Raw genomic sequence first — 15,143 nt, 5'->3', positions numbered from 1 at the left:
CCACCTCGTACTAGTCAACAGTCTGGTGAGCTCAAAATTCACTCTGATGGAAAGAATTATGGGCATTAATCCCCTCAGGAAGGAGGATAGCTGGGTTGAAGTCTCCCACACATGTGGTGAACAGTCCAGCAGATAACAGCTCTGCTAATGATGAAAAGGGAACCAGAACCACCACCACCTCCAGGGTTTTGAAAGCAAAGATTGACCTTTGCTCCCTTTTTGAAAGAAAGGGCTTATGATCCTAATTTCAAGAGAGCGTGAATCCAAAATGCTCCCTGGAGAAAGGTGCTTAGCCCTGGCAAGAGGCAGGATTTAAGCACATTCCTACTTCAGCTACTGCATAGAAAATGTGCAGATTCATCATCTCCTTCAAGCCTTTCTGGCTGGTATAATTTTAACAAAGCACCAACAAACACTAAAGAATTTGGCTCCCCACCTTCATGGAAACATGACCCAACTGGCCTCAGGGAGACCAGCCTTCCCTTTTTGACCAGCTTGAGCCACAGCCTGGATCTGCCCCTTCTGGGTCTGACAGTCTCTGCTAGAAATGCCCAGTTATCCTCTCATCACATTTCTCTTGAAATATTTGTTTAAACCATCTGTTTAGACAGCATTTGAAGCAAGTTTAGAAGCTGCATTTGGCACACCAGGAAAAGAAAGTGAAGAGAATACACCATCTTCCTAAGGCCACAACTTCACTTTGGGGTTTTATACCATTTCCAGTCCTTACTGAGAGGCTAACAAAGTTCAGTGTTTTCACAGGATCATGGAATCACAGAACCACTGAATATTATGAGCTGGAAGAAATCCATAAGGATCACTGAACCCCAACTATCCCCCCTGTGCCTGAAAACATTGTCCAAACACTCCTTGAGCTCTGGCAGGCTTGGGGAGCCTGTTCCAGTGCCCAACCAGTGCCACTTGTATTTCATTCAACATTTTACAAACAAAAACCTGAGCAGGCATCACCCGAGCATGTAATCATCCTCCAATTATTTATATTTCTCTGCTCAGGCTTGTACCTCAGAAATTGGGAGTGAGAACGTGTGTCAGTGTATCGTGTTCAATGGGAACAGTTAATTTTAGCTGTGCTTGAACGTTACCCACTGGCAGAGTTTCTCTATTACAAGAAAATAAACAATTAAATAATCCAAAGCAAAATATAAACCCAATTTAAAACAAGAAGCAGATGTTTATCAATAGACCTGATACTCTTTCTCCATCTCCTGAGACAGAAGCCTTTCTTTCAACATCTCCCCATAATGTAGCCAAGCTCAAAGCCTTGTAAAATTTCTATGTCTTTTTTACAGTTTGGGACTGCTTTTTAAAAAATAAAGAAAACAAACTTAACCAACCAATTTTTTTAAACTTCAAAAAGCTGACTCAGAAGCTGTGCAAGAGCTCTGATTCAGCTTTCTTAGCTGAGTCAAAGCATGTGGCCACGTGATTCAGAGAACACCGCTCTGAAGTCGGGCAGGAGCTCTTTCCAAAGGAGGAAATGCCTGGCTTCCCTTGCAAGCGTTGTGCAAAGTTTCCTTGGTAGCACTAACAGTTATTTATTTAAACTTGATGCAAGTCAATATGATATTCACAGCTCTCTTATTGTTCATCCAATGTTTCAAACCACAGTTAAATAAAAATATTTACCATTTGGCCCAATGCCAGCAAAGACAAATTCTTCTAAGTCAGTGGTAAAACCTCATTAAACATCCACCTCTTCCTCTGAAAACCCTGGCACAGCACTGATCACTACCACAGGCATGAACTTATGGACTGAGGAAGGAAAAAACAAAAATATGTTCTCTTTCCTTAGTAAAATAAAATAAAGTGAAAACATCTTACCAACAAATTAAGAGAATGCTAGATGATTGACTAATCCTCTGAAAAAAACTCCAAAATAATAAGGTCTGCTTTCTTACAAAAGACATAAAACAGAATCACAGAACAGCATGAAATGCCACCCCAAAATCACCTGAGTCACTTTAAATCACAGAATGCAGACATCATGTGGGATCTCTGAGCCATTGCACAGGCAGCCTACAGCGCTAATGATTTTTAAATTACAAGAAAATTCTAACTAGCTAATCTGTCCTGCAGTGGCTTCATGACACAGAGTTTCTCGAGACACCTGTTAAAACACCTTGACTTTCTTGCCAAGTGGGAATCTACCAAGTCCCTGGGAATGGGTATCATGAGCCAGGGTGCCACTCCTGCTAATCCCACTCCTCAAACAGAGCCCCTTTCGGCACACACACAGGGCACACTTTCCTTTGCATCCCTGCACCTGAAAGCTCTGGCTCCTACACTCAGTACCTACACTTCCAGTATCATGAAATTTCAAGCTGAGTTTGACAAGCTTTAATAAATTAGTCACAGATCATCCTAAAATGTACAATAATTGATCCTCAAGCTTCATAAATATTCAGTAGGATCTGGATATGAAATTTGGAAAGCTGTTACATAATTCCTGTGAAGATAGCTGAAAGAGGACAATATCAGAATGCCACCTGTGTAATTGAGATTAACTAAGACACAGAGTCCTTACTTAGGAAAAAATATTTCAAAGGACCATGCAGCACTATTTTTTTTTAAACTAAAATAAGCTTTTCTCCCTTCAGGAGAAAAGTAGTGATAAAATGTCTTTCTAATGAACAAAATATTTCCAGGACTAATATTTTGCAAGGTGCTTCCATCAAAACTTCTGGAATTTTACAGGCTTTTTTCAGTTACAAAATAAAAAATAACAAATAAAACCCATACTGTAGACCACAACTTGTGGTTACACTATTATCTGATAGGAGCCTGGTTTTTAAAGTATGGGATTAACAGTACATTTAATCAATCTTGGTATCACAGGCAGTAGACAGCAAAATTGATTATTGTTCAGATAATAAAACGTTGCATTTTAAAATTATTGGTACTGTCACTACAGTCACAACAAGTATTTTCACCCTCCCTTCTCCCGTTCTGCTGTAACTCTATGAAAATGGGTTGGCTCTGCATAAACACCAGGGTCCATGTCAGGAAAGCTTTCTACAAGGCTAAGAACCACTCACTACTTTTTATACCTCAATCTCTGGGTTGAAAGATTTCAGGTTTATCTGCCAAGAGTGACTATTTTAATATCTGCAGAATTAGACAGCCAGTGTCTTAGAATTTTTTTCAGAACAAGATGACAAGCTCTTGGAACACTGATGCTAATTTTCAGTAAATGCTGAGGCTACAGAAGACTGCAAAGAAAATAAAACTAACATAATTTAAAATGAGAAAAGCAGTCTGATAGGTTAGCTTGGTATCAGTCTTGCACAGAATTCTGGTATATAATCAACAGAAAGATAAAGGATGGTGGTAAAAAGTAATGCTAAACATAGACTTACAGAAAATAGGTCTCGCTAAATAAATTTGGTATGGCTTTCTGACAAGAATATAGGTTGGACTGGATAAAAATACCCTGCAGTTTCTGACCTACTATACTTAGATCTCTGTAAGATTTAGTGCTACACAAAAGTCTGATTTAGAAGTTAGTCAACATGAAGAAAACCTGGAATCTAAAACCACCTCATAAATTATTAGGGAGGCTAAAGAAAAATATTTTAAATCCACCTTGTCAATAGTTAAAAGCTGTTTTCTTAGCTCTTAAAAATCACAGCTCATTGTAGCCTGGAATACTATAAAAAGCTTCTTCCCCTTCAACTTTTTGTGTGGCCAGGAAAAAAATCATATACACACACAGTTAAAGAAAAAGGGAGGAGGAATACAGTCACTTTAAACTTTTGCTCTCATAGATTGTTTCTCAGGAAAGAAAAATTCAGCGCTAACAGATTTCCTGAATAAAAAAACCATCAGTGCACTTAAAAGCCATATTTTCAGGAAAAAAAAAGTATATGTATGAAAAATCAAAGCCAGTTCCACACACGTGTAACATCCTGCAGTACTAAATTTACCTCGGTTATACTTCTTGCACCTAGACTCACCTGGAAACATTACAGAGGATTATTTAACATTTTGACAAGGACAGATGTGCCACAAATTATTATGTATAAGCTGCTCCAGGGTCTTACCATATGGCACACATAAAAGAATTCAAGGAAAGAGGGAAAACTGTGATATTTTAGCTTGGTTGAAAGCACACACAGGTACTTGTTCCAAAAGAGCTAGCACAGAGTCAGGTGCTATCCCCTGTGCAAGAACTTTTTCCTATTGTGTGAATCTCCACTACTGATGCTTTAGGGAAGGTCCAGAGCTACTCAGTGCTTCTGCTGGTCAGCTGAAGGATTATATAAAAGGCTGTAGCTGATAGAAACTGCACAGAGTACCCAAAGTGGTGAAGGACAAATAAGTAAGAGTAAGTCAATCCTGTTCCAGAGATCCACACCATGACACTGAATTGATGGCAAAAACATGGCTTTGGGTATACAGCCCAGTGCAACACCCTCCACACATGAGAAACGAGGGTTGTTTCACACTTACAAGATGAGGAATTCTTCTTGGAAATGGAGCAAAGCAAAACAAAAACTCCTAAGATACAATGAATTCTCAAATGCATATAGGAACCCAGCAAGCTGGAACTGGCTTCCCAAGCAAAAACATCCCATGGATATTTAATATGTCAATTGGAGCAGGAGAGAGAACAGGCTGTTGTATCAATATCTAGCCTTAGTGAGATTCTTGATGATATATTTACCAAGTTCTACTTGCATTCTAAAGGAGAAAAGTTAATGAAGATTGATGATGCCTGAAAGCCCTGTCTTAAAAAGAAAAATAATGGCTTTGTTATCAAAGTTGTTCTTAGGAGTTCAAGACCCAGAACAAAAAATTTCATAGTAACACATGAAGAATGGAACAAAAGTCATTAAATATAATAAACTAGTCATATGTACTGCTGTATTCTAAATTAATTACTCAAGGACTATCTATTTGTCATTCAGAGACCTTAATAAGACTATCTGACCAAGAGTGGAATGATTAACAAAAAGTGAGAAAAGATTGTATTGGATTAAATGACAGAAAATTACACAGAAGTTCTGAGATGATTAAATAAATAATTGTGGATTTTCACCTAAAATAGTCTTCAGTTCTGACCAACTTCTCTCTGTGATAAAAACCAAAAGGGCTCAGAAAATGAAAACAGCTCAGAGAGGTGTAAGAAAAATACTAAGTCTTGATCAAATGGGATGTTTCAAAATGCTTAAGACTTCCAAAAGGAAATAAGTACATAAAGAGAGAAAGGCGGTAACTGTACAAAATTTGCATAGAGAAGTTCAGCTAGGTCTTCTCCTCACCCTATTTAGCAAAATACTAGGCTGTACCATAGTGACCAAAGCCTTAAGAAAAACAAAGATTTTAGTCAAACCAACTAAATGGCAACATATCAGAGTTCACAGAAGGGAGCACCTTCAGTACAGCTCACACAATTCATGAACGCATGGCCCATTCTTTGGCCCAAACCTGGGTAACTGGATAGGTCGTTAGTTTTTCATATAAAATACTATCACCCACCAATCACCTAAGAGTACATAAAAACTTCAAGAACAGAAGCCACTTATCCAAGTTTCCCATGTTGGAAACGCTTTATTCCTAAAAGTTTTGGCGGAGTTTTAATGACCACTCCCAGTAATGCTGCCCCACTAGCACTTTCCAAAGGGCCTGATCAGTTGCCTATTGAAGACAAAGTACCGACTTGAATCAATCTACAGATCCGTAAAGAGCTGTTAGATGCCTCCATCCAGAACAAGAAAGCGCCTTTTAATCTCTCACAGCTCTCAAACCAGGAACTAACAGATTACAGCACATATTAACTTTGTTCTTTTCTCATCCTGATTTTCCCCACCAGCCTAAAACTGTCAAGGAATAGTGCTAAGCAGAACAAGGCAGTGAGGCATTTAACTGTCCAAACCAAAATGAAGAGGGAATAGAAAGGTGTCAGGCTCTGGCAACGCCTCAGCTACTGTGATATACACTGCAGTAACATTACCAGCACTGCCCCAGCATCCAAGCCTATGGACCAACAGCCTCAAACTCAACACATGGTAACACCTTTCTATCTCTTTTCTCCAGACGCCTCTAGCCACTTTTTCCAGCACCAGCTTAGTTTACCGGGACAGGAAGAAACAACTATTGTTCCTATCTGCTGATCACAGTCAAACTTACCAGGAAACATCAGAATAATTTTTGGCACACCTCAGGCTCTGCTGCTTGTCCTCCCAGCATCGAGTGGTGATGAGCCCAGGGGAGGCCAGCCCAGCTCCCTGACACCTGCACCATGGGCACATCCTCCACACCCTCACCAGGGAAAGGCACCGAGGAGCCAGCGCTTCCTCTCCATCACCCACAGGGGCTGGACAGCCACCACAGGGGACCCCACCGCCCTCACAGTGCCATGTCAATGACACCGGGCACCGTGACGGGACCATCCGCCCGCCCGCTGGGTCATGGCCAGCACGGCGGGACCGTCCGCCCGCTCCCCTGTGCCATCGCCACCATCGCTGCCGGTGGGACGGCACCGCCGCGGCCGTGCGGGACCCTGCGCGGGGAGCTCGGCACCACCGAGGGCTATGGTGACGGCACCCCGGGGAGGACACCCCGAGCCGGGGCCGTGGCGGGAGGGCAGGCGAGGCGCCCCCGACCCCGGCGGCCTCGATGGCGCGGGACCATGTGCCGGGGGCATGGCGGGGCGGCCGGGCGGGGGGGCGGCGGGGCCGGTGCGGGTGGCGGGGGCGGGGAGGTGGAGCCTGGCTGCGGGACCGCCGCTTCCCTCCCCCGTCGGGCGCTCACCTGGCGGGGCCGCCCCTCGCCAGGGGCCGGTTCCACGCGGGGCGCGGGGCTCGCCCGCCCGCCCTCCCCGGGCCGCGCGTCCGCCGCCCGCCGGCTCAGGCCCCAGCAGCCGCCGCCTCCCCCTCCATGGCCGCCGCTCTCGCCGGCTGCATTGTGGGAAGCTGACCTCACTCGCTGCTGCCGCCGCCCCGCCGGCTCCGGCACTCGCCGCCATGGGGGCCGTGACCGACGGTGAGACCTCCCTCCCTCCCTTTCTCCATCCTCCTCTCCTTCCTCCCGCCCCGCGCCGCGACCCCCGCCGGGGCTCCCCGCAGCGCCGCGCCCCCCGCCCGCCCTCCGGGGAGCGGCTGCCGCGGCGCCCGGGGCCGCTCACCCCGCAGACGGGCCTCCATCGCGGCCCCGGCACCGCGGCCCTCCATGCGGCCCCGCGGCTCAGCGGATCCGCCCGCTCCGGCTCCGGGAATCGTTCCCTGAAGGGCCCGGAGAGCCCCGCGCGCGGCGCCGGGAGGCGGCTGCCATGGCGTGAGGGCTTAACGGGAGTTTTTCCCCAGATGAAGTTATCCGCAAGCGGCTGCTGATCGATGGCGATGGAGCTGGCGACGACAGGCGGATCAATTTGTTGGTGAAGAGTTTCATTAAGTGGTGCAATTCCGGATCTCAGGAGGAAGGGTATCTGTTGTTTCGCTTTGGTTTTTTAAGTCTTGGAACTGCTTAGCTTGCGTCTCAGTGGAAAGCAGGGCTCGATCCATTTGGAAGAGATCCGCGTTAAAATGCGCACAGCTGCTTTTCTTTGGTGTTTCCAGGACAAACGCCGAGGACTGTGCTGGGAGAGGAGGGCTACAGACGGGTCAGGAATCACTGAGGGCTGCGGGCTGTGGGCTGTGTCCTGAAATCCGCCCGCACCGCTCGAATGCCCTCAGGATTGCTGTGCCTGCTGCGTGATCCAGCCGGGAGTCCCGCTCTTTATAACAGGATCATGACTCGGATATTTTAGTTGGCAGTTCTGCGTTTGTTCTGTTAGGGAAGGGAAATACTGCTGGTATTTCTGCTGCTGTCGTTCTCTCTCTTTTTTTTTTTTTTTAAGTCTAAATTAGTAAGGTACGAGTGACAGCCTTCTGTGGGGTCTCTGTTAGTAATGGATATAAATTCCCAGAGATCACAATATTACTAGTGTGTAGACCGAGAAGCACTGCAGTATTAAAATACTAATTTGGTGGTCACAGAACCAACCCGAGCTGGAAAATTTATAAGCTCTGGGTCAAACTGCTCACTGCTTTAATACCCACTTTACACTGATAAGGACATGATGCTGGAATTAATGTGTACAGTGTTTCTAGCTGCTCTTCCAAAAAATTATACACTGAATCTTTGAAGTGTTTTCTTTATTAAATGATTGTTTTCTTTATTGAGTGATAGCTGTCCCTTATGCTACATGAAGTTTTGTTTTCTTGCTCTATGAAGTTAGGAACTATTTTTATGCTGCTTGACAGTAAATGTCTTGTCTGTTTTCAGATACAGCCAGTACCAACGAATGCTGAGTACTTTATCACAATGTGAATTTTCAATGGGAAAGACTCTTCTGGTGTATGACATGAACCTGAGAGAGATGGAAAATTATGAAAAAATCTATAAGGATATAGGTAAACATGAGAAAATGTTACTTGTTTGTGTTTGACAGTTTGTCTTACAAACAAGCTCAAACCTGATGAACATAATACATACATCTGATGAGTGGTTTGGAGGTTTTTTGGTTTTTTTTTTTTTTTCTTACTAGCTGGCACTCGTATATGTGCTATAAGCATCTTGTAATTACATAGAATACATACGAACAGGACCTTTTTTAACCTATTGATGTGCATATAGTTTTTAAGCTGATGGAGCTAACGAGCTAACAAGCTACCATGTCACAAACAGCTCTTCTGTAGTTTAGCAGAACAGCTTATTTACATGTATTGTTTGAATTCAATATAATTCCATATCTTTTTTCTTTTTCCTAAAGAAAATAGTATAGCTGCAGCCCATGAGAAGATCTCTGAGTGCAAAAAACAAATCCTGCAAGCAAAAAGGATTCGAAAAAATCGCCAGGGTAAGGTGCCACATCTGTATTTACAGTGGTGGGCTTCATTGGTTTGTTATCTTTTAGAATACATTGTATTGGAAAATAGATTCTAAATTTTTGAACATGCAAGACATCATGATTACTATATTCAGCCTGGTGGGTTCCACTGACTACTGAAAGTTTTGGGTGGATGACATAGGCAAGATTGAACCCAATCGCAATGACATGCAGCATCAGGAAAACCTAAAACAGTGTCCTTTCTAAACACCTGTTTTATGAGGTGTACTTTTCCCCTATTTTTAAAATTGTATGCTCATAAATCATTGAAAGCTACAACACTCTAAAAGATGAGCAGTTGATTAGAAACAAAAAATTGGTTTCTTGTGATAAATGAAATGCCAAAAATTTTAGAAATATAACACAAAAGCTTTTATATACAACTGTTTGATCAATGCTGTGGATAGTTTTGACCCAAAAGACTAAGTATGCAGCAGTGCAGAGCTATCTTAAGGTGTTTTGAAAAACATTAAAACAGTTTTTGAAGGAAAAAGAATCTGCCATTCTGTCATACCAGAGTTTGGGTTCTTGAATCTGTATTTTCAGAAGTATTTAGATCAACTATTTAAATGTCTTTCAGAATATGATGCATTGGCCAAAGTCATACAGCATCACCCAGACAGACATGAAACACTGAAGTAAGTATAAAACTCCATTAAATTATAATATAGCAGTAAACTAGAAGTCACCAGACTTGACATTTCCTTGATTTCAGTTTGACTTTTCCTCATGTTTATATAATTCCTTTGACACAATAAAAACCTGTGTTTCTGTGTCCTTATGAGATTTCCTTAATCTCCCATCTGTATGGGTCAGGAGCATTGCTAATTGTTCTGTACTTGAAATTTTTCCACTGTTAAGGTGAATAAGTGAACTGAGATGTAAATGCACATCTCAGAAAAGGGAGATGGTGGGAAGTCCTTTAACTTGCACCAGCCAGATTCAGTAGTCACTCAAAGTGCATAACACACAAGCAAGTAAGGTGGAATGAGAGAGAGCAGGAGAAAGCTCCTAGGGTTCTTTTTTATGTTTTCCTTCTGGTTGTTGTTCCTGCATGCCCAGTTATAAATGGCTGTGTGGTGTGCCACACATAACGTGCCCTGGCATGCAGGGCAGACCTACCTGTTGTCCAACTCGTCCTGTGTGTAACTCACAGTGCTGCTTGTCACATTCTGGGTTTGCATCATTGTCTGTGCTTTTGGGGCAGTTGTGGGGAGATTATTGAGCCATACAAACATTCCAGGATTTACTGCATCTATGAGTTTGTTAAACTGATTGAAGATGTGGTGTGGGATTACTGTTCCCATGTAAGTGCAGCTGTGCACCTAGCCTCTTCCCACTTTCAGTAAAATTGCCTGGGGAGGCTGTCTTTTCATATTCCATAGCCTTTCATAGCAAATGGAAATTATTTGGTTATACTATTACCTTAATAATAGCATTTTTATAGCTATAAACCACTGACAATATTTCACACATTTCTTTCTTGTATGTTGTTTTTCTGTGCCTTGATTTCATTACCCCAACTTTGATTATTACAGGCAATTCTCATGAGGCTTGACTACTTCTTACTTCATTAGTCAGCATATGATATTTATCAAGTGAGGCTGTAATAAAGAACTACCAAAAATGCAGTTTTTCAGATAATCAATTAAGAATAGAAACAACTAAATGAGAGAAGTTGTGACTGCCCCATTCCTGGAAGTGTTCAAGGCCAGTTTGGATGGGGCTCTGAGCGATCTGGTCTAGTGAGAGATGTCCCTCCCCATGGCAGGGGGTTGGAACTAGATGATCTTTATGGTCCTTTCCAACCCAAACTATTCTGTAATTCTGTGATAAGTGATACTTTTTTATCTTCGAGGATGCTGGATTGTTTAGGTTTGGAGGGATTATTCTAATTTTGCTTAACACATCCAAGCATAAGTTTCTTAAGGAAAGCTAGAAAGAGTGGTGAGTTATAGCTGATAAGGGTGCAGTCTGTAGGAAAGTACACAGAAAATGATACAATGAACCAAAGGCCACCCTTAATTCAGAACAGAGGAAGCCTCACTAACAATGTCACACTTTTCATGGAACTCTTAATCACTAAAAACACTTGAGAAAACTTCTTGTGAGAAGAAACAGAAGGGTTTCTTGCAAGAGTTACATTTACAGCTTTTGCAGGTTATCTGGCACAATAGGACAAAGTTTAGAAAAATACTTTCTTTGTGCTTTTAAGAGTCTGTTTCTTGGAACAAGGAGTCATACAGCACAAAAGAAGCTGTTAACAGCTTCGTCACAAGTAGTGCACAGGAGCCAATTCAGGAAGTGATAGGAGCAGAAGTACTGAACAACACTGCCCACAGTGTAATTAGATGCTGTATCAGAAGAGCTATTCAGAGAACCAAGAAATGACACAGTCTTACAAAAAGAGATATGAAGGTAAGAAGGCTAAGCAAAGAGTCTCTGGAATGTAAAGTAGAAGGAGTAAAATTCCAGATGTAGCTTGGATGTTACTAGGAAAAAAAAAGTCTGTCCTCTTACAGTCTGCTTACACCTGACAGCACAGTGTAAACAGCAAGATTTGGCCAAATGGAAGTTTTTCAGAAGCTAGAAACCAAATGCTTCCAGAATCAGTATATGAGCCTATAAACTGAAGAAAGGGGTAATGTCACACACAACTCTCTCAGGTATTCCCATTGAGGTACCAAGCATGCTGGCTCAAAAAAAGACAGCATCCTCAGGCAGCACTAAAATAACCTCGTCCCATCCACAGTGAGGTACTTAGGACTGGAGAGCTTTTTGTGGTTCCCTACCCAGACTAGTTGCAGCAGCTGTCAATGGCTTCAGGAAAAAAAGGTTGATTTCCTTGCTGACCCCTCTATGACTCTGCCTGCTAATTAATCAGGGATGATCAGCCTCAATCCACTTCACCTTTAAAGGAGCAGTTTGCTGTCATTGCATGGGGCATAAATTATGATAGGCATTAGAAGCAGAAGGACCACACTGGAGCTTTGGCTGTAAGAGTTGGTGCTCTATTCTCATTTGAAAGGTATACTATGGTTCCTGCTGTTCTTGGCCTCAAAAAGGGTTGGTCCATGGTGAGCTCAAGTGAGAGTAGAAAGTTCTTCCCCCAGACTGTGGTTGGGCACTGAACAGACTCCCAAGGGAAGTGGTCACAGCACCAGTCCTGACAGAGTTCAAGGAGCATTTGGACAATGCTCTCAGGCACAGGGCATGACTCTTGGGGTATCCTGTGCAGGGCCAGGAATTGGAGTTGATGTTCCTTTTTGGTCTGTTCTGGCTCAGGATATTCTAAAATTCTATGAATCTGCTTCTTTGACTTGTATTGTAGGGTCAAGTAAATAACATGTTGTGTCAGGACTGAATTGTTACAAATGCCCAGGGTACAACTGTATTCCAGCTTGGAGGCCTAATTTTTTTGTAAATGTTGTGAAATTACAAGTTGAGAACATAATAGTTTAAAATTACATGAAGTGACCTTACCCCTAAATCATTTCACTTGTTTTGTTTATATAAACAGTATATTTTCTAGTTCTTTCTCCTCTACTTAAAGCAAATCTGTTTTGCGAGAATTTTACAGAATTTTTTAAGAATACTCTGACAATCTCTCTTCAGGCAGCTAGAAGCTTTGGGAAAAGAACTGCAAAATCTTTCTCACATTAAAGAAAATGTTGAAGATAAGGTAAGTTTTTCAAAGAGATGGTTATGTAATAGTCTATTAGGAATACAATTAATGTAGAGTCTGCTATGAGTTGTTTGGCTGTATGTGCTCTCTGTTTCTTGCAACATGTATTTTATCATTCCAGTTGGAGCTGAGAAGGAAGCAGTTCCATGTTCTCCTGAGCACCATCCATGAACTTCAGCAAACCCTGGAGAGTAAGTGCTGTTCTTTGGTAATAGATATAACTGGGTTGTGTTTTAGCAGATCAAAAGGAATCACAACTTCCAGCAGGGGGAATGGCTCTGTGCAATTGAGGCTGGTGACCTCTTGAATTGGCAGAATTTTTTCCCAGTAGTAGTCCAGAGCCTGAGACTGCTCTGAGTTTTTTTTTTATTCTACAAGCTACCCAACTGTGCCATTTCCTGACTAACTTCAGGTTAATTTGTAGGCAACAGAATTCTTTAAAGTGTGAGGATGGAGAATAGCCATTTGAGGTGTTTTTTGTTTTTTTTTTTAAACAGAAAGTATTTCTTACAGAGAGTTATTATTGTGCTTATTTCTGAATTTCATTTTATAATTCCTATTTCATTAGTTTTGAACATGTCACTACTACCATGGTATCATTTGAGGCTTTACTAAAAAAAGTGTAAATACAAGGAAGGTAAATGACAACCTACTCAGACTGAATCTGTGATAGAGCAGGGGCTAAAACTGTCAGACATGAGAGCTAAATTCAGGAATTAGTTGTACTCATCTTTTCTCATACAAATGCTTAATATTTTCAAATCAGCACTAACTTTTTGTGCTCTAATATGGGTAATATTGTTTTAAATATTTCCTGTATATTTTCCAGGTCTTTCAAAGACAGAGCAATTGGTACAGCCTCTGAGCATGACCTGATTAAATGCAGAGATGGCTCTAAGAGCAGACTTTCATTCTCTAAGGCCATCTAGATCTTCTTAAGCAGAATGAACTGTTAATCCTAGGTGCACTTTAGCAGAAGGTTATTGTTATTATGTGTTAATAACACTTGCTTAAGTGTTACTCTTGAAAATGCATTTTCATGTGAATATATAGATTACTTTTCAGGGTTTTGTGGAGGAAGTAGCAGTTTAGTGAAAAGCACAGCTTCAGTATAAAATAAATATACCATTAGCAGACAAAGAGAAAGAAGGGGTTAGAAGCAATCTGGTACCATTTGCTTCAATTGACACTATAGAATTTACCCCATATTTCCAGTAACAGCTGTTAGAGATAATCCTTCAGTTTTTAAGAATGTTATTTTGTTTGTTTGAACAAGTTCTGCAATATAGTCTGTATATATGGCCAAGCATATTTGACTAACAGTAATATTGAATTTTAGATGATGAAAAACTTTCAGAAGCTGAGGAATCACAAGAAACTCAGATGGAAGCAGAGGCCAAGCAGTAGATGTCATCTGAAGACTGACAATTACTACTCAAGTCCAAGTATCTTCACTTTCTGTTGAAATCAACAGTAAGAGAGATGGAGCTGGAAATAGTTTTCTACTGCTTCTGTGAATTTTTATACAAAATATGTGTTTTGCATATGTTTCATGGGAAAAGAGTTGCAGATATTTGCAGGCAGGCACTCAGTGTTAATCCTCAAATTTTGTAATTTGTGACAAATATACTTTGTTTCACAAAGGATGAAGCTTTTACACCATACTTGTGAATGAAGGTGTTTGTAAAACTTTGCCAATAAAAGGTGTTTTCACACATTTTCCTATTTTTAGTAGGGATTGAGCCTCATAATAAGGGCTTCTTTTCTTATATGATATCAGACTGAGGGCAGTGCATCTTTTCATGAGTCCCAGCTTCCATACCCTGTTCTGGATGGGACCTAAATCTGAACTAAGTTGGTTCTTAGTCTTTTTAAGTAGCTGCCATTTACAACTTACTGTTACTAGACTAGAATTTGATCTTTTCATATAAAATAAATTACTTCTATAGAATTAATGCTTGTTAAGGGTTGTAAAAAACCAAAAATGATACTGTACTAGCTTTAATTTTTTCCTCAAAGTGATGCAAAGAACTGAAACATTCCAAGCCTTGCTCTGCTGTATTTATTGTACCACATCAACAGTCACATTTTGAAATGGCACGTTTAAAACTTCAATTTAAAAGATTTGTTCTTGAAGAACCAGGAATCTAATCCAGTACCATTTATAATCTGCTTCTGTATTTTATCTGTCGATTGACTATTATCAAAATACATCATAATTTCTGAAACAGATGGTGGAACTCTTCTCATGATGAAAAACTGAAGCAGTAGAGCAATAATCATGATGTTAAAGAATCAGAGATACTTTTGCTATTAGGAGGCAAAGTGGAATCTATCCATCCACCTGGATCATCCTGCTGTCTGAGCAATCCGTTGGGAATTAAGAAAAGTTTCAACCTTCCCCAAAAGAGAAGAGAATGGAATATGCTCTATATTTTGTAAGGCAGGGAGGAAGGAACAAGGGGCAGTAGTAGGTCTAAAAACACTCATTAAATGGAGTCTTGCAGTGGTTTGGGTAAATGAAAACACTTTGGATCTCACTCAGATTGTGCCATAAGCATACCTGGT

General features: G+C 41.4%; 2 protein-coding genes across 3 annotated transcripts in view; one reads left to right on the top strand and one right to left on the bottom strand.

Moving 5' to 3' along the window:
* Positions 1-7,677, bottom strand: part of ATXN7 (ataxin 7) — an 87,204-nt gene extending 79,527 nt beyond the window's left edge. Inside the window, exon 1 of one of the 2 annotated variants that reach the window (XM_030956418.1) lies at positions 7,148-7,677. The gene's annotated coding sequence lies outside the window, so the exon portion shown is untranslated. Of the gene's footprint in view, positions 1-6,774; positions 6,856-7,147 lie in introns of those variants that run through there. The other variant, XM_030956417.1, reaches the window with a different exon arrangement.
* On the top strand, positions 6,746-14,803 carry THOC7 (THO complex 7). The gene is made up of 8 exons (XM_030956422.1): positions 6,746-7,005; positions 7,326-7,443; positions 8,287-8,414; positions 8,774-8,860; positions 9,471-9,528; positions 12,506-12,572; positions 12,697-12,766; positions 13,915-14,803. Exons 1-8 carry the CDS (start codon positions 6,987-6,989, stop codon positions 13,980-13,982), a joined length of 615 nt encoding a protein of 204 aa, XP_030812282.1. The 5' UTR covers positions 6,746-6,986; the 3' UTR covers positions 13,983-14,803.
* Positions 14,804-15,143: the final 340 nt, after the last annotated feature.

Source organism: Camarhynchus parvulus, chromosome 12, assembly GCF_901933205.1.
Source record: "Camarhynchus parvulus chromosome 12, STF_HiC, whole genome shotgun sequence".
Lineage (NCBI taxonomy): Eukaryota > Metazoa > Chordata > Aves > Passeriformes > Thraupidae > Camarhynchus > Camarhynchus parvulus.
Note: the sequence above shows the minus strand (reverse complement) of the source record. Positions and strands in the feature narration are given on the sequence as shown.

Coding starts and splice junctions, on each gene's coding strand:
- THOC7 (XM_030956422.1), top strand. Junction 7,444..8,286: donor TCCGGATCTCAGGAGGAAGG/GTATCTGTTGTT, acceptor GTCTGTTTTCAG/ATACAGCCAGTACCAACGAA. Junction 8,415..8,773: donor AAAAATCTATAAGGATATAG/GTAAACATGAGA, acceptor TTTTTCCTAAAG/AAAATAGTATAGCTGCAGCC.